Source organism: Paramacrobiotus metropolitanus, unplaced genomic scaffold, assembly GCF_019649055.1.
Source record: "Paramacrobiotus metropolitanus isolate TYO unplaced genomic scaffold, Prichtersi_v1.0 Parri_scaffold0000042, whole genome shotgun sequence".
Taxonomy (NCBI): Eukaryota; Metazoa; Tardigrada; class Eutardigrada; order Parachela; family Macrobiotidae; genus Paramacrobiotus; species Paramacrobiotus metropolitanus.
In genome coordinates this window covers 983,294-1,001,969 of record NW_026570262.1, presented here as the reverse complement: position 1 = coordinate 1,001,969, position 18,676 = coordinate 983,294, and the positions used below count along the sequence as shown (strand labels likewise).

At 43.3% G+C, this 18,676-nt stretch overlaps 3 protein-coding genes across 3 annotated transcripts; 1 reads left to right on the top strand and 2 right to left on the bottom strand.

The window, feature by feature from the left end:
• Positions 1-756: 756 nt before the first annotated feature.
• On the bottom strand, positions 757-3,977 carry LOC129590765 (uncharacterized). Its single transcript, XM_055486136.1, has 6 exons — positions 3,697-3,977; positions 3,500-3,615; positions 3,333-3,424; positions 2,788-3,229; positions 1,972-2,701; positions 757-1,771 (listed from the first exon to the last, which is right to left on the bottom strand). Exons 1-6 carry the CDS (start codon positions 3,716-3,718, stop codon positions 906-908), a joined length of 2,268 nt encoding a protein of 755 aa, XP_055342111.1. The 5' UTR covers positions 3,719-3,977; the 3' UTR covers positions 757-905.
• A 1,732-nt stretch (positions 3,978-5,709) lies between these two features.
• Positions 5,710-9,786, top strand: LOC129590856 (spidroin-2-like). The gene is made up of 5 exons (XM_055486284.1): positions 5,710-6,703; positions 7,213-7,533; positions 7,624-8,406; positions 8,826-9,221; positions 9,285-9,786. The coding sequence occupies exons 1-5, from the start codon at positions 5,899-5,901 to the stop codon at positions 9,566-9,568; spliced, it is 2,589 nt and encodes an 862-aa protein (XP_055342259.1). The 5' UTR covers positions 5,710-5,898; the 3' UTR covers positions 9,569-9,786.
• LOC129590857 (serine/threonine-protein kinase A-Raf-like) lies at positions 9,701-18,511 on the bottom strand. The gene is given in 14 exon segments (XM_055486285.1): positions 9,701-10,360; positions 10,796-11,061; positions 11,122-11,563; positions 11,794-11,930; positions 12,574-12,681; positions 12,931-13,109; positions 13,182-13,460; positions 13,578-13,665; positions 13,668-13,692; positions 13,751-13,906; positions 13,909-14,145; positions 15,773-15,874; positions 16,993-17,214; positions 18,306-18,511. Coding segments are annotated over 13 exon segments (2,541 nt in total). The 5' UTR covers positions 17,170-17,214; positions 18,306-18,511; the 3' UTR covers positions 9,701-10,015.
• Between the last annotated feature and the right edge of the window lie 165 nt (positions 18,512-18,676).

Below are 18,676 nucleotides of genomic sequence, written 5' to 3'. Positions count from 1 at the left end.
ACAACGCAAGGAAAGTTAAAAGCAAGTTGCCAGTCTAGAGTGATCAAGACTGATGCGTTAAACACAGGAAGCAGGATCTTATATGGACTTCTAGGAGCACGAGATACATCGCTGTCAAGATGAGAACAGACGAATCACAGATAGCGATAATGAACAACCGCAGTGACGTAGGAGAAAGGCGTACAGTAATTACAGTAATTAGAAGTACGTACGGATGTGTGTAGCTCCCACACGTCAGTTTGTAGAGAAACCACGTGGGTACCTATTTTTCGGTTTTTGAATCCCAACCATTCCAAAAATGAAAATTTTTTCATCTAAAATTTTATGTTCGATCTTCTGTCACAGTGCTAGACAGATTACAACAGTGTTGAATGTCAACAATGTCTTCAAACTTTCATGATAAATAAATGATTATTTTAGCTTGCATTAATGCCAGCTATATAAGGTGCTATATTAGGTGCCATATAAGTTATTATTTTTATTTGTTTTAAAGAAAGGAGAAGGGTCCCAGAAATTGTAAACTGTTGCGCATTGTTGCATTGGATTAATTTAAGGACTTGTTTCTTCAGACAACTTTTCGCGATGTACGCTACCGACTTCAAAACAGAAAAAAAGATAGTGATTCTACATACTTCGAGAAACATACTGAAGCTGTTTTTATGTATCGTGGAAAATTACAAGCGCATTGGGCACTAACCATAAGTCTGTTGTTTTGCAATTTGCAGTTATATATGTGGCGTCTATGGCATCCTAAAACAATCGATGCAACTTTATTTTGATCAGAGATATACACCCGCTGGTCGAATGTACGAATATAACCTTTTACAGATCAAAGAACAACTTGCTTCCCGTAAAAATAGGAAATGCACGATAACAACAACGTAACCAGGTATGCAAATCAGATATCAGCCGCTGGATGATGCAGAAACACTAGCCGATGCTGAATTGGCGGTGTTCTTTGTCTGCGCTAGCACGCGATCACCTTTAAAACTTACTCCCGCAGAACTACCACCAGTAGCACCATTTAGAGATGTATTTACAGAACCTTCGGCGGGATTATCAGAATCTAATGATGTATCCACAGAATCGGAATTGCTGGACGTTCCAGCGCTGTTTCCATTGGCAACAGCAATACCCTGGGCCAGGGCCGGTCCGCGGCCGCCGATGCGGCTGTTGGTCGGAACTGGCTTGGATTTGATGGATGTCGAGCCGGTGGCACCGCTACCACTATCAGTATCCGTTGTCTTTTTCCCATATATGCTCTTCCACGGTGGCTTCGTTGTGCCGCTGCTACTTGTATCAGAATTAGCGTTTTGCGAGACTCGGCTTATTGGAACTGGCGCCCTTTCTACTGGTTTCGGTATCGTGCCCGCGTTGCTGGAAGTTGCCACTCCGGACATCCCAGTAGATGCAGCAGCAGCATTGTCAGTATTAGCGAAATTCCCATTATCGAAGTTCGGACTGTTATTGTTGTTAAACACACCGTTCAACGACACAAGAATGTTCTTTTTGTAGTTGTCGATCTGTGCCAGGATTCTGTCCTGTTGTGCGATAATTTGTTGTTTGATGTCTTCAGCTGTCGTTGGCAAGAAACTGGCGCTACTGACAGCTGTAGTTCTGTTCGGCAGCCTGAAGACGAACCTCCCTGAGTCTCGATCGTACGTCGCATCCGATTCTGGAATGTTGATAATAGGCACCGAAAATGAGCTGCCAAGGTTTCCAAGCAAATCACGCTTTTGGCGAATGGGATTGTTTCCGAAAAACACATCCGCTGAAAGTTAAAATCAACAACGTAATAACTTACTGTACTGAAGCTAGATTCGCTATGGTGCATATCACAAAATGTTGCAGCAGATGAAATTAACTGGAACCGCTTATGCACGAAGTGCACAATTGCAAGATGTGCACAACTACAAATAGTAATTTCCTAGATACATTTCATCTACAATTGCTTCAAGCACTGCGGTTTACCTGTTGGAAAAATAATTTTTGGTCCAGTATTCATGTCTAAATTGATTGCTTGTCCACCGATATTTGCTTGGAATACATTTGGCGATACTTCCTTAAGCAGCTTGTCCTGGGTTATGGCATGTTGTCGCTGCACGGATCCATCTCGGCCAACCTGTTCGAGTGAGCCGTCAGCCGCGATGTGCTGTCCACTGGCTCCGTTGGTTTGGTTCAGAGCTGTTCCAGCGGTCCCGTGAGGGAAGATGACAACGGGAGCTTGCAAGGTCGGAGTATTTGTGTTCGTCTCTGATGTATTGGTCAGTGAAGTTTGGTTCGTATTTGTGGCGGTTACATTGTGCGGAGGTGTGACCAGAACTTGTTGGGTGGCGTTGGGAGATTTCTCTAACTCGGACCGAGCCGAATCCGTCGTCGTGTTAGTTTGGGTTGTCGTCGTATTCATTTGTGGCGACGTCCGTGGCGTTTCCTTCGGTATGACGAAACCGGATGACTGCGGATTCGTAGGAGCTGAAGGCAACAGCACAACGGGACCAACTAACGGGTCCATAATCATCGTTCCGATATGGCTGGCGGGCGGCTGTCGCTCCATAACTTTGCTGATCCAATCCACGAAAGCCGAAACACGCACGTAGAAACTCGGCAGTGATTTGCGGAAACAACTGAATCCCAGCGTATTCAATCCGACCACTTCGTACTGGTTATTGTCGAGACAGATTAGTGGATCACCCAGATCACCCTGCGCATACCAAACATAGTTAGAAAAACTGTAAACTGTTAAAAATCTGAAATAGAAAAAGTGGGAATTAGTGTGACTGTCCGTACTGTGCAGGTTGTGGTGTTTTCTGACTCGTGGAGACAAAACTTGTTATCCGAAAGCCTGTAATCGTTTTGTATAGCTTGGTCTTCCCGTAGTTTGTTTACGCAATCAATCTGGTCCATGATGGAAGCCGGACGGCTCTGCAAGGTGGACGAAGTATTTTTGACGCCCGCAGCGGCATTCGCTCGTACATTCCACGTGGTCGCCGCGCAGTTTGGATTCGTTATGTTCAGACTACTGCGCGGAGGTAAACAGGCTAGACAAACGCTCCCACTGGAGCAATCAATCGGTTGCTGGAGTTTAATAATGCCGATGTTGTAGTCGTTTCGGGTGTTAATGTTTAGGTATTCTTGATGGACAAAAAGGTCATCCACCGCTAGGACTCGTACAGACGAGTTGCTCGAATCCGTGCTTCCAATGCGGATAAATGTTGAATTTGCTTGACGCCTGTAAATATTGATCAAGTTAACAATTAAAAATGTGAAAAAATGACTAACAAGTTTGGTGATACGAGGAACATGATTAATTTTTGTGGATTTGTAGTGCTTACCCGAAAATGCACTGTCCAGGGGTTATCGCATACAATTCGTCTATCAAAACTGCTGAACAAAATATGCTGCCAACATCATTCTGAATAGCAACCTGAAAATTACCCCGAACATCAAGGACTGCACAATCATTTTGGCCGGGCATCTATCTAATAAAATGCCGATCTACCTGTGAGCACCCCGTTCTGGACAACGCTGTTGCATCTGAGCCATTGCTGGATGCAGGACTGACGCCACATCCGCAGCTCTTTCCCTGCACCGAATACAGGAGCCCCAAAAATAAACCTGCAAAACAAAACCCTGGATTTCGTCGTACGCTCAGATTTAGCGCTTACAATCAGCTACGGATCCGCTTCGCCAACTCACAGGACTGGATAAAGATCATCATCTTTTCGGTTTTTGGGACGGTCCAGCCAGCGCCCTTATGGCGCAAACCTGATCGGAAACAACAAATTTTGTTTAGAGCTCACTTTGTGATCAAGTTCAGCCCAGAAAGATTTTCTCGAGCGTCAGCGGCAATTTCGCCTGCGTAGATTGGTAGTATCTGCACGGGTAAAAGCAAAACTACATTAGCGGAATACAGGTTTCCTGGGTGTTATTGAACGTTTCTAGATGTCAATAAGCAAAGAGTGCAGTATTCGTGTTTCAGTAGCAGTAACGGTGCAAAAGCTAATATCCCCTCCAGGAATGTGAGTCTAATTGCTTTTCCTGTTTCTTTTGTAGTATATAACAGACACGCGCCATAAGAAGGCGGAATTCGATTCTGCAAACCAGTTGGTGGTGTCGTGGAAATTGTGCCTTGCTTCGTCGGCCGATTCCTGGTGAGTCTTATAACTGTTATGAGTGATAATAATGTCTGCACTGATGATTAAGTAGCTAACACTCTAAAAGCAGCTACTTATTCGCAGTTTTTCGTCCGATTGTCCGGTTTATTGTGAAAGTTCGACTGTCTTTTGTTTTCTGTACGCACATCCAGCAGCCGCGTAACGACGAACTATTCACGACACAAGCAGGTGTCTCGACTCAACTCTCAACGTTAACCCTCATGCATCATATTTATAATAAGCAAAACTTTAAAACCTTGCGCCATTGTACAAATGATCACGTTTGCCGATGCCGATAAATCATCAAAAAAACAAAATCACGCATTTCTTGATAGTCGAGTAGGATTCTGTTGTTTAGCAAGGATACATTTAGTTCGGCAAGGAAGTTAGGTTATGGTTAATAACTTAATACCGAATGCCCACCGGCAGGTTACGATGACTCATACCCATTTCTTGCTACATACTACCTACACACAAGTGACTGGGTATTAGTTTTCGAACGAAACCGCTACAATTAACCGATAATTAAAGTATACGACTTTTACATCTATATAAATATCAGCCCATCGAAAAAGTGAGGCCATTTAACAATTTAGCATGCCTTTATTTGTTTTATAGTGAGGTTCGCTCCGAGAGATTTTTGCAGTTTAAATGATAATGCAATCGACAGAACAACTAAAGGATCCAACGTACTGTAGAGTGTAGACATCATATGCCGCAGTTACTGTAATTACGCGGAGTAGTTACAACTACCCTAGACATAGGTTATTGCGTACAATAGCGCATACTAATATAATAGTAGCATCGAATTGGGACAACAAATTTGTTATCAACATCGACAACCGGAAACATAGCCCAGAAGTACCGATTTCTCACGATCACTACCGCAAAGTTTCAGTTAGGAGTAACGTTTTGTATTAGCTGGGCTATGCAATTTTTATACAATTATTATATTGATAGCATTTTTTATGAATTTTTATATTACGTTTTAATTTTATGCTCCGTAGTTCCTTTGCAACATAAGTATGCAGACAATTTTCTCAATTTTTATCATTGTAATCTTGCAGTAACCACCGGTGTAACATGCATAAAGAGCAGTCGGTACACGCTGAAGAAGTTGATTGAACACCGGTTTCCACGACTTGCCATCGAGCTAACGTATATAGGCTATAATTTATTGGGGAAGATGATGTCGTAAACCTGTCAACTGCTGATGTTGCAATAATGTTTGATAAAAACAAAAAAAGGTCAGAATGTACCCGCATGCCAAAGTACTGTAATACTTGTTTGATGATCATGAATACGTACGCTGGACTGCATTTACTACTCCACTAGCAAAATTTATTGATATAGTTTTACGTTCGTTTACTGATTAAAAATCCAGTGTTACCATTTGTACGATGTGCTGGACAGATGTAAAAATCAGAGAAGTTTTCGTCTTAACAGATATTAATCGGGGTCAACCAATATGTCAAAGGTGCCCAAGATATTCCGTTATGATGTCGTTTGGCTGCCAACAGACCGAAAGCGAAATTTTGATTAAAAAGATATTTTGTGTCGGTTGGAAGCGGCAGTCGTCGTGCGAACGGGCAGACGGGGTGGCACTAGATACCAAGAAATTTCTTGATTAGGGCTTGGTTAAATCGGTACAATCTGGAAAGAATGCCATTCCGGCTCTAACTAAGTTTGAAAAATATATTGTGCAATAATTTCGTAATAATTGTGAGATAAATCAGCACAGTATATGCGGACAGTCCCGGCCATGGCTTTAACCAGGCCTTTTTGCGCACTTCTTTTAATATCATGTGTAGCAGCACAGCGGTTCAGTGCACAAGTGGGACCCGGATTAACACAACCTCCATTACCGGCCGGCACTCCACGACCACCGACTGGCGCTAGCGCCTCGGAATCTGTTTCTTTGGGTCAGGGTGCGGGAATATCAGGATCCGCTTCCCTGGGCGGTCACGGTGCCGGGGCATCCGGACATGTTTCGTTAGGCGGACAGAATGATAACCGCGGAACAGTGTCAGGCGAGGCAGCAGCCGGCGGGCAGTATTCCGGCTATGATCATGGCGGATACGGTGTCGACGCTTCGGGACATGCTGCCGGCGGCCAAGCCTCCGGTAGCGTCAGCCTAGGTGATCCCAGCAGCGAATACGATCCAGCGCGACAGCAGTACGGGCCCGGTAACGGTCAGTATGATACACGTGATCAGGCTGGAGTCGGTGGACAGTATGACGGTCAGCAAGGCTGGGAAGGCGACAATCGTCAACAACCGGGACAAGACGGCCAGGATCGCTATGAATATCCCACCGAGGCGCCTCAGGTACCGGATCAGCACAGTGGCTATGGTGATCGCAACGAAGAGGATCGCCGATCGGGAACGTCGTACGATCCACGAACGAATCCACGAACGGATCCGCGATACGCTCCCTCCCAGTATCCGGGTTATGATACGTCGCGAGGAGACCCACGCCAAGATCCTTCCAGAGGCGATCCACGATACGATGCGTCACGTGGGGATCCGCGGTATGACCCTAGACAGCAAGGTATGTCTTTACGACAGCGATAAACGATATTTTTTAACGGCTGTGCATTTTTTAATGACCGTATGCTCGTGTCCAGTATAAGTACAGCATCGTTAAAGTCGAAACTCGAATCAAAAGGCAGATACTGTACTCGTACTGTAGTATGCACGGTTATCGTAGTAACGCTATAATATTTTGTTTTATGTAATTGTTTTACTATGCACAAGCATAAATAAGCCGTGTGCTCTCATGACCTTAAATACTTTCTCGATTTATAAGTTATGACAGCTGCAGAAACATGTTCCTTTTCACATTTCGTACGTCGGGATTTCCCAATCCGAAGCGCTGCTCGTTCATAAGCAGTGTTCGAGGTTAGATGTTCCAGTGGCATTCTATCTGTATAGTAACGCGAACGTGGCAAAATAATCAGTATACGTACGTATGTATACCTGTTGCAACCTACTATAAATGGTTTACTCGCGGCTTGTGGGATTGGATAAGTACAATAATCGATTGCGTCGTTGCTACAGGTGGCGGTTCTGGAGCCCTTTACCCGGTAACCTTGAAAACTTTTGTACTTTCCGAAAACTCCATCTTCGTGTATTGGGTGGATCCGTATAATCAAAAAGGCCGAGGACAGCAACAACAAGGTGGCAACACCAGATACACGGTGAAATACTCGAAGGGTTATGGAGGTGCCGGTTCCGAAAACACTCAGGAGACAGCAGAGAAGGAACTGCGATTGACGGATCTCGAGCCGGGAACTGACTATTCGTTCTCTGTCAAAGTGGATCGAGATGGGCGATCTAGCGGTTGGAGTGCGCCAGTCCGAAATCGAACACTAGAGCAGTGTAAGAATAAATGAAAATTACCTGTATGTTTCAGCATTCAGTCTGGCCGTGTACAGGGAGCGGATTTGTTACATTTATATGTCCCTGTAGTGCCGTTGCAACCGCCTTCCAATATCAAAGTGGACACCCGCGATCGTGACGCTACCGTGACGCTGTCGGCGCCCGACGGAATGAAAGGGCACGTCAGTCAATATCTCTTCTTATACGCGCCCAGCGGCGGTTCCAGCGGCAGTCGTCAGTGGACTGAACAGCAAGTGTCCGGCTACTCGTACGACGGACGACCAGTTACCGTAGTTCTGCGCAACCTGCAGCCGGATGAGGAATACTTCTACACCGTACAAGCCATCAACTCGCGTGGGTCCGGGCCGTTTTCCGAGATCCAGAGCTTCAAAGTTCCTGGCTACGGATATCCACCGGGACCGGGCGGCTCAGCCTATCGACCGGGCTACGGTGGCCCCACCACACCCGGTCCGTACAACCGCTATCCCGGTCATTCCTGGGATCAGCAGACGACTCCTTCACCGTATCCCGGAGCGCCGGCACCCTACTATCCACCCGAACCCGCTCCCTACTATCCAGAAGACCCGCGGTATGAACAGACCACCGAAGATTACTATGCTCGCTACTACACCTCGACACCTGATTACTACAATCGGGGTCAACAGGAGACGACAAGCTGGGGACCGTATTGGGGCGCCGCGGCTGGCAGTGGAGCATCGGCCAGTGGGCAGGGGGCCAGTGCGGGCGGCAGCGCTAGTGTGAGCGGGTCATATGGTAATAACAACTACGGTGGAGCATACGGCGGCAGTCATGGTAGCTCTAGCTCGTACAGTAGCAGTGGTGATGCTAGTGCGGCTGGTGGCTCTGGAGCAGGTACGGACAGTTACGCTACTCTAGCTAAGTAATTATAGTACGTAATTAGTACGTAATTATAGTACGTAATTAGTCAGCGGTCACCGTATAAAGGCGATTATATGCCGCGGACGTAGTACCGATCAAGTCTGTCAAGATCTTCAACGGTCGACTCAAAATTTTGCGCTTATTGAAATTTCGAAGTAGTAGCTAGTAGCTATCGGAAGTAAATTGCAAAAACGATTCTTCCAGTGTATATAACACGCTCATTGGTCAAGGGAATTTTTTGCGCTTTGTGATCATGAGTTTAACCAACCAAAACGCTTCTTGCTTGCTGAGAACTATTGCCCTAAAATCTAAATGCGCGTCTAGAAGGGCGGCTGAAATTCGACACTGCACAAAAAAACTGGATGTGAATTAATATTAGCAATGCTTTGCAGCACCCAATCCCAATGCACCGCCTCCGACCGATTTAAAGGCGGAAAATCTGGAAGGTGGTCTGGAAATACTGCTCACTTACAACCCACCCACGGATGTAACCGCAAAATTTTATGACATTTACTACAGTGACAATCCTAACACTCCCGACGACCAGTGGCAGAAAGAACAGGCCATTGGCGAAGACCTGCAAGCCGTTTTCGGTGTCAATCAGTATCAGAAACAATGGATTTACATCAAGATGAGGACTGTTACGGCAGAGGGCGCCGGTGAATTCAGCCAAGCTATTCCCCACTTTGTGGACGAAGTCCGTCCTCCGGAAGCAGCTGCTGGAGACAGGTCACGCGAAGGCCAAGACCAGAGACATGACCAGGAGCACGAACAATCCCGCGAGGGAGGCAAGTGTAAAATATTAAAAATAATCGGTATTAAAAATAATGAAAACTGAATGATTTGTTCAGATGCTCAGGCGGGAGCGGAACATGACCAAGAAGATCAATATGCCCCCGAGGATGAGGAATCAGCAAGACACCAGCCGGGGCACGCACATGCCGAAGCGGATGCGAGGCACAGTGGCCGTGGCGGTGTATCCGTTTCCGGGCAAGCATCAGCAGGCGGCGTATCAGGACAGGCATCAGCGGGCACCGGAGGTATATCCGGACACGCGGGAATCTCGGGTCACGGCGGTATTTCCGGGCAGGCTTCTCTCGGAGGTGGTCGGGCATCGGTCGGGGTGTCTGGCTAGTTCAGTGCATTTTTTCGGTTTTTGAGAACGTGATATTTCATTTTATTGTTTCAAGATGTAAAAGAAATTCATGGGTTATGTGAGTGGTAACGTGCTTTCATTATTATTATTTTGTTTATCTTGTTATGCGCACGAAACTACTAGGGCCGACTCGGTTTAAATTTATTCATATAGTACATACACCTTGGAATTTAAAATCCTTAAAACATTTAAAACAATCGGATGGCGAGTATAACATGTAACATCAGTCCAAGTCCAGAAATCAGTTACCTCAAATAACCATCAATTTTGCTCGATAGTAATCAGAGCTGAATATCAGCTACTGCTGGAAAAACTGCCGTATTTAAAACCGTAAAAAGCATTCAAAACGGTAGCTGCTGTTTAATAATGATTAGTCAAAGGGCAATAACATCAAGAACAAAAATACAATGCAATATGACAGGCGTTTTATCGCAGTTCAGTGGTACCAGTAGTGAAAGGGAATGCTGACGGAACGTTCATCATATGAACATTGCTGATATTGGGAGTTTTCGGTGAAGGACAAGTGTAGGGAGAAAAATCTTCCGACTGCCATTGATTACGATTCAGTGTTGGCTCAGAATTACTGCGTCGAATAACTGGAATACTGTCCAATAATGACTGGATCTGATCATGAATTTTCGGAAATTCCCATCGCTCATCGCGATTAAAACGTACACAGGTTTCAAATAATGACCTCAGCGGACGTGTGACTTCATAAATTGGTGCGTCCAAAGTCGGTTTCAGGTATCCACGGCCAACACAATATAAAATCTGCAATTACAGGATTTAGTAAATGTATATCATTTCGAAGACAGCAACTGAAATACAAACAGCCGATAACTTCCGCCATCCAGCGGTAATCACAGTATTTCCCTTCTTACGTATGTACAAGCTCTACAAACACTTCGTACATACATACCTCTGGGCCGTACACTCGCATGCAGTTTACAGTTCTCTAGTTATGTTTTCGTTTGTACACCCAACAACAATACCAAATCGGAAACCTATAGTTAAATAATAAAAGCACGACCACACAAAACCAGGTTTACTAAGGTGTAAAAATCGCCACCGATAGTTTTGGACACATACAGTGACATCAATAATTAGCATTTAAACCATGCAAAGTATTTAGACCTGCTCAGTAGAGTAAAACATCGCTCATCAAACAAATCAGCCTATAAGACCAAGTGTTTAGGTGCTACTTACGCGGTCCCGGCTCATACCATCGTACGGGAGTTTCCCACACAACAGCTCATAGAGTACAACACCGAAAGAGTACACATCCGATTTGGTGCTAAATGGTACCAAATCATCCTTGTCCATGCGAATAACTTCCGGTGCCATCCACAAAATAGATCCGGTGGTCTGCCTAGTTTGTTGTTGAGCAGTCCATCTCGTCGTCCATCGCGTTTTCACCGTAGCCAGACCGAAATCACCAATCTTCACGTTACATTCTTCACTTAAAAATATATCTAAAACACCGCACTGTCAGATTTCCGTTTAGTAGCACGAATCACAACATTCACGCTTACTGTTGGACTTGAGATCACGGTGTATGATTGATTTAGCATGAAGGTAAGCCATGCCCTGTGCCGTTTGCCGAACGATATCAATTAAATTCTTAAATTCCAGCCGATACTCATCCACATGAATCTTTTTATACAGACTGCTACCCTCGCACCACTGGGTAACAATGGCCAACTGCGGTCGGGTTTTGCCTTCCTGAGTTTTCGATACACATCCCATGAAGAGTAGCACGTTGTTGTGGCGGGTTTTGCGCAGCATGGCCACTTCGTTTTTGAAGGCCTGCAGCTGCTCCGGGGTTGGATCGATAACCAATAGGCGCTTGATGGCAACCGGTCCGTACCAATACCCACGATAAACTGTCCCAAAAGACCCGGCGCCCACACGCGGCCCTATCATGATTTCATCCACAGGAATCTCCCAATCCTCCATGCTTTCCCTCTGCACGCGCTGTGAACAACGCTTCAGAGGTAAGATCTTCTATTACACCGTATGCACTGCCAAGTAGATCATTCACCAAAAGTAAAATTAAATCTTCGCCACCGTCCAACTGATTAATTCATACCGAAATAAGACGGAGTCATGTCTTCCTCATGTTTAAGAATGTTTAATTTTTAACATTTCTTACTGTACCGTAATTAATCGCAAAACAATATATAGATATACTCGGCAGTATTTACCGATTTTCCCGTGGATTCAGGTGTCAGCCACTGTTTTGGGGAATCACCGTATGTTTCCATTGGGGAGCCTTGTGGCGAGGGTCCTGGCTGATTATTGGGAGTGGGAACCCGCAGTGAGTTACTTCCTGTTGACTCTCCTGCAAATTATTACGGAGCGTTAAACGCTTTTGATATATTTATAAAAACAAACAGCTCGAAAACTTTGGTTCTGCTGTGAACCGTCGTTCAAATTCTGATTTCTTATGGGAAAATATTTCCTTATTAAAAATTTACACAAATAGCTTCACATAAAAAATTTCGTAACCGTAAAGTTACATGAAAAATTGTGGAACGCCTCCTAAATAATCAAATTGCCTCCTAAAAGCAGCAAAAAATAATACTTCCGTATTCTTTCGAATCTTCTGTAATTACTAATTCGTTTTTGGCATGCACGTAAGTATCTTCATTTAGAAAAACTCCTGTGTTTAGAAATCGATTTTGACTATATAATACTAGACCACATAACTTCAAGGAAGATTAATTCATACCGAACTTAACTAACTTCATGGAAGATATGTTTTCAAAACATTTCGGGTCCTCATGCTTTGTACATCTATCAAAAACTCTAACGTATGATTCCACATTCCTCATACTTTTTTTTCATATTTTTTCATATTCAACGAAAAATATAAATCCTGCATTAAATCGCAAACTGGTTTATATTGCCTTATGGCAATATAAACAAAGGCCACTCGAGTCCGACATAAAGCTTATTAGTACGTCAGTATTGTAATATAGTACCTCCGCCATTATCGGGGCAAGCTTGTAATTCAGCGCTGATGACGTCTTTAAAAGGTGCATAAGGAATATAGCGCGACGCAAAGGAGGATGCAGACCAGCTAGGTGAAACTGTGCCAAAACAAAAACAGCAGTCCACATGCATCAAGCCATGCATACATACATGCCGGCCACCAAAAAAATCTTGTGACTTATGGCGTATGGGGAACACATTCTCTTTACCAACAATAAGCAAAAAATTTCAACATGCAAACGCAAATTCCATAACCGAAACAACACAAAACTTTAAAGGCAAGTTTACCACAGGAAAGTATGCCGAAAGTTTACCGAAAGTGTAGATGTCAAAAATAATATTAATACCTGGAGAAGTAGGGGGCTTCAGACGCTTCTTTGGCAGTGTAGGGTGGAGACTGCCGGACACCGTGTTAACGATATCATTAACATTTGGAGCCGAGCTGGATCGCTTGCGCAAATCCAGCGCTTCTTGTGTATCTTCTTTCGCCGCAGAAATATTCTGCTGTTGGTTGCTGGCCAAGAATCTATAACCAAATAGCAAAATACTATATCAACGCTGCCCTATCCCACACAGGACCCCAAAAATCCTAGCTTACCCAGCCAAATATTCCTTTTCCACGATACGCAACTCACAGGTAACGGGAAGGTATTTACCGCAGCGGTGGTGGAATTTATAGTCACATCGTTGACAGCGAAAACCGTTAAAAAGCCTTTTCTTGCAATAATCACAAACTGTGGGGACGACAGTGATGAAAGTTTTTTGCTGGAGATTATGAGAAAGCGTCTTCCGGCTAGGGAACTTCAAGGGAATTTCTTCGATTAAGATCTTATCGACATCAATGCTCCCAACATCGTCATCCCAACTCAAAGTAATTCTAAAAATATGCACGATTTTATAAATCATGACAGCAAAACTTAACAAGGACTGGTTAAACCTATCGTCGTAAAACATTGCACTATCTTGTCCAAATGCAAAATCATGTTAAACATACTTCTGGTTAGTTGCTGGGTCAATCTTGTAGACCCGACAGTTGTCGATTCGCAACTGGCGATGCGCGAGCTTCCTAGTGAAAGTGTCCCCAAACTTCGTCCTTTGATGGCCTCCACCTTTAAAAATTTGGCGTAAGCTATTAAGGCCCTCCTTTTTTTGAAAAACCGAACGTACTGTTGATTTCTGAGAGCCCGGTAACTCGGCGTGGATGATCCGGCCTTTACCGTTAGCCGGCTTTGGTGGGATGGGCGGAGCGGGTACGGAAGCGCTACTCGACGGAGTGTGTAGGGAAGGTTGGCAGTTGACGAACTCGCTGAGTTGGACGTCGTGCTCACACCACTACTGCTTTCCACTCCCGGCAGACTGTCCGTCGAGTGGTTGACAACAGGAAAAGTACTGGCACTCGATGGTCCAGCAGGGGCATGGCTGCTGCGTGGTGGCAGGGGAGGAGTAGCGCCTGAGCTGGCATTCCTGTTACGGAAAGCTCCCGCTAAGGACGGGTCGTTTCTCTGTATCGATATCAGCCTCTCCTGATATCCACTAAGCTTGGAATTCAATTCAGCGTATTCCTACAAACATCAGACATCATATAAATGCGAAAACCAAGCAGGCTCCCCAACACTACTGATGCCGATCGAAAAGATTACAAAACGAGCCCCCGAGAGCAAAAACCACCTAGTTAGCTAGATCAGATGAATTTTGTCATCCAACCTAGCCCAATAAAGAAAAATTAACGTGAAACCATTCCCAGTCTTCCAAACAGTGCGAATGACTACTGTAGAACATAGTATCGCGCAGGTATACTGTAACCTCGATTAAATTTTTTTGAAAAACACTAACTGACTACAATAACTGATAGCTTTACTACTTCAAAGTCACCCGCTCGGCCGCTCCTATTCCACTCGAGTATGGAACAGGAGCGCATGATCTACATAACTTTGATCTTCGAGATATTGAAGGAAGCGGAGAAGTTAAAGGAAATTTGATGTGAATTTATTATCCTAATTATTTCGAATTAAATTACTAATGTAAGCGGTGCGCTGATGCTGTAAGTGATATACTAATTTATAGGTAAGTGGTGTGTCGTCCAGAATCACGGCAGTAGCCCGTCCACTTTCCTAGGGATCCCTGCCGGCGAAGGTGTTCCATTGTTCATATTACAGTCAATCGGTGGCATAATGTGTAGGCAAGGCTGCGCTGACGTCGCCGCATGTATAGTAATATCATGCAATATCACGGGGAACAGGTCACAATACCCGAACTTTGGAACGGGGAAAACGAAGCGTTTAGAACGGGGAAAACGAAGCGTTCTAGACCACTTCAATTCAACCAAGTGGTTAAGACTACATCTACATTCTACATGATATGAGACAATTTGAATATGTCTCATTATCGAGCAGTTCGTAAAGAAGTGATATTTTGCAGGTATTTCCGCGATTTCAGATGACGTGTTGCCGGTTTAGAGATTAACTTGATCACGTTTGCTAATTCATTCGATGCACGTACTTAACGCACTTACATAACCTTTTGTAGCAATTACAGTAACCCTGTGCGGTGACCTAACCCTGACAGAATGAACCGGGGAATTATTCCTACACAAATACGATGGTATTAAATTGGTGCATTTGTCACATTGGCGCCAACGCTGAATCGAAGTGGGACTTGTTGCAGTCTATAAGAGCGTCCACGAACGACAGCGCTGACGTCAATGATTTCCGAATGATGATCGCGCCTAGCTGATGCAATTATAAGTGGATCACGGGAAGCGCTAACAATGCGCGATCAAACAGACCTCCATAACATGTTAGTTGGCACCAACATTCTACCAGCAATGCATTAGTGAATGCAATAGTGATACTCAAAAATAATAATTTTAGCATTTTTAAACGATTACGATTTACGATTAAACAATTTTATGTCTTTTTAGATTATTGCTTTTTCAAACCTATTATAACTAAAAACAAAGCTAATATGCGTTCTGTTCAATTTTAAAATAGCCCCAGATATCCATAAAGAAAGAATAAGGTGAACGTGAACATACATGAACATATTGCACTGTACAGCAATCATTAACACTTAAAATATATCAAGCAATCAAGCTTATCACAGCAATCAATAACACATTACAACAAAGCAACATGAAGAGGGAACAAAGAAAATAGTAATACCAATGAGGCAAATTTACGTTAATCTTACCTTCAGATATAATTCGGGAGGTGATCTCAGTGATCCAAACTTGTTATTCAAGGATTTGAGACTATCCGTAGTAACTTCGATCATCAGAATCAAATTTCGCATCTGAAAAGTAAAAGCAAAGTTACTGTACAAATTCACAGAAACTTTCAGTGAGAAAACAAGCGACATCCACGAACGGAAGTGACGCCAAATCATATACGTACTCGATAAGCCAACAAATAAACTTGTTTTATCGCTTTATGTAAAATGCCACAGATTACGATTTTAAGGGCTAGTATAATATTCTTTCATTACCACTGTTTGCAATTAACTAATAAACCACAAAATCAAATCCGCAATCCTCGTTACTTCAAACACTTCACTTCTCTACAATTACTTATGTAACAAATTCAAACGCTGACGAAAATTAAATTTTCAAACAGTTTAAAGCCACTGTGACTGTTTACTTGAGCTCGTCGCATGCTACAGTGTAAATCAACCCTGCCATAAAACTGAAGCGTGAATCGGATTTTTTTGTAGCAAGATCCATGCAATATCAGCTTTATCACTATCAAAATTTCAATAATTACTACCAACAGAAGAGTCTTTACAAGAAAATCAAAATTCTAATAGTCTTAACACCTAAACGCAACACCCAAACGAATCGGGATTTCAGAAGAGTAACGGAAAAAAAGCTAACTGTCAATTACGAATTAATAAATGATGGCAAAATTTCACGAGGTGCAAGGATAGGCTGGAAAAGGGAAAACGTGCGATCACCTCAACCTGAAAAGTAAACTATGTGTACATCTGAGCATATGAGGATCGCTGAGCTAATGCTGGCAACCTTCCAATTCCCGGACACGCCGTTAAAGTACTCTGTACTGTATTGGCCCAGGCATGATGTCAGGTTGTCACTCACCACATGGAAATTAATTCACAAGTGATGTTACAAAATGTCAAAATCAGTAACTTTAGTCCCACACCGTAAACCGCACAAAATCTCAAAATTCCTGTTCGTCCTAGCCTATTCGTCTATTCATAATTCCTATCCTATTCATAATTCCTATTCGTCCTTTGTTCGCTAATATGACCAGTCCCGAAACTGCCGAAACTTGAGGAAACGTTTGTTCCCCACAAAATTAGAAAATTTTCTTACTTTTTCAATTAAAAAGAAATATTTTATAATAAACAGAATTATGCAAATTGTAGAATACATTTTTTACATTACTGCTCCTAACCTCTTCCATGGTCCGTTCACGGGATGTCATCGTACTGTTAGCCGAATTTTCATCTGCCTCCATATTATCTGACACAGAGTCGATGGACAAGCTGTGCAGGGATCCGTTCAACGAACTCCCACAACTACGGACAGCCGATGGATCCGTAATGGTGTTCATATTTTTGACGAGGCTCATGGTGTTAAGTCGGAATTAAAGCCTTGCTGCATAAGGATGAGAAATCTGCAAGAAAATGTGTTCCAATGTTACAGCTATCACGGCACTGCCGCGCCAGTGAACTGCACAGTTCGTAACCCGTATCTGATAGTTTAATGTTCAAAAACAAATACCCAAACCTACACAAACACCAATTCTGAGATGTTATTGTGGGCCTGTGGTGTGATTATGAACATTTCGCACTACAGCACCGAAGCGTCGTAAATATAACCGATAAAAGTTTTCCACCATTAGGTCCTCACTCACAGAGTTACAATAATCATAATGCAATCAGTAACCACTGACTTCGTAATAATACAATTAACAACCTGAACAATTTAAGATATTTAACTATCAGTGTAGTTGCAATAATAAGCCATTTCAGTAACTTCCATTTCATTCAGGCTATTCAAAACTTAGATGAAAAAAATCTCTTAAGAAAACTACAAGCACGTGAACCTAACACGAACATATTATTAAAAACGTAATATATCTGTACATTAGTTTCTTTGTTCAAGTATGTACATTCTGTAAAGTAAAAACTTTAATCATTGGGGTTCTGCACAGTGCACAGCCGCCACAGCGGAAGCAACCCAAACGACCAAGCTCTAGTGGCTAAATCATTTCAGCTTCGGTAAGTTACAAACACAAAAATATGTTCCATCCGCTCTAAATGCAGAAAAATTACTCTTAAGTTGTTCAGCCTTAGTCCGTTAACAATTTTCAAGTAATAATAATTAAAGAAGTTACTTACATGAAATAAACAATTTTCATAGGTGTCAGCGATAATAGTAACACATCAAACCTGACTAACAACGCTCCATAAGTTGTTAATACTGTAAAGTGTAATGCTATCTGTACATTGACATTTGACATGTACGACTCGAAGTATTTGCCAAAGAAACCTACGGTGTTTTAGAAAGTAGAAAGGAACATACTCTTCACTCTGACTCTTACTACTATCTTACGAATTCTATATGAATTCCTGATGCAAAGCATAGAACCAGGCATCAGGAATTCCAGATCTATGAAGTCCCTGGATGGCGCAGGCTGTCTGCAAGTGGTTGTCGTCTGTCGAAAATTCGAAAACCTACGCATCCCGTCACAAACACACTTACATTGATCCCAAGCAGAACCAATCCAACTGCAGATTATTTAGGGACAATACAATAACAACATTTTTATTTAAGCATTTTTCTCTCTAGAAAATTGTTTGCAGCGTTGTTATCAAATGCTCAAAACCAATTCGCGCACTACCTGCGCATATTAAACCATTAAGTAAAGTAACCTCTGTAACCAAACGAAAAGAAAATGCGAAGTGCACTGTATGTATGTACGGGATCAAAGCCTCAAATCGATGTGCGTACACAGCTAAGCCGCGGCCGTACGCCATGCGTTGAGCCATAAAGCATGACGCCTGACGGCGTTGGCGTGGGAAGAATCACTACGAAGCGGCCGCCGTCTGTCTTGCAACAAAATAATCGACGGT

Excerpts from the sequence above, each read along its gene's own strand:
- LOC129590765 (XM_055486136.1), bottom strand. The coding sequence starts at position 3,718 with ATGATGATCTTTATCCAGTCCT. Across the intron at positions 3,425-3,499 it reads CCAGAACGGGGTGCTCACAG|GTTGCTATTCAGAATGATGT; the intron begins GTAGATCGGCAT and ends GGTAATTTTCAG. Across the intron at positions 3,230-3,332 it reads CCTGGACAGTGCATTTTCGG|GCGTCAAGCAAATTCAACAT; the intron begins GTAAGCACTACA and ends CAATATTTACAG.
- LOC129590856 (XM_055486284.1), top strand. The coding sequence starts at position 5,899 with ATGCGGACAGTCCCGGCCATGGCTTTAACCAGGCCTTTTTGCGCACTT. Across the intron at positions 7,534-7,623 it reads AAATCGAACACTAGAGCAGT|TGCCGTTGCAACCGCCTTCC; the intron begins GTAAGAATAAAT and ends ATGTCCCTGTAG. Across the intron at positions 8,407-8,825 it reads GGCTGGTGGCTCTGGAGCAG|CACCCAATCCCAATGCACCG; the intron begins GTACGGACAGTT and ends AATGCTTTGCAG.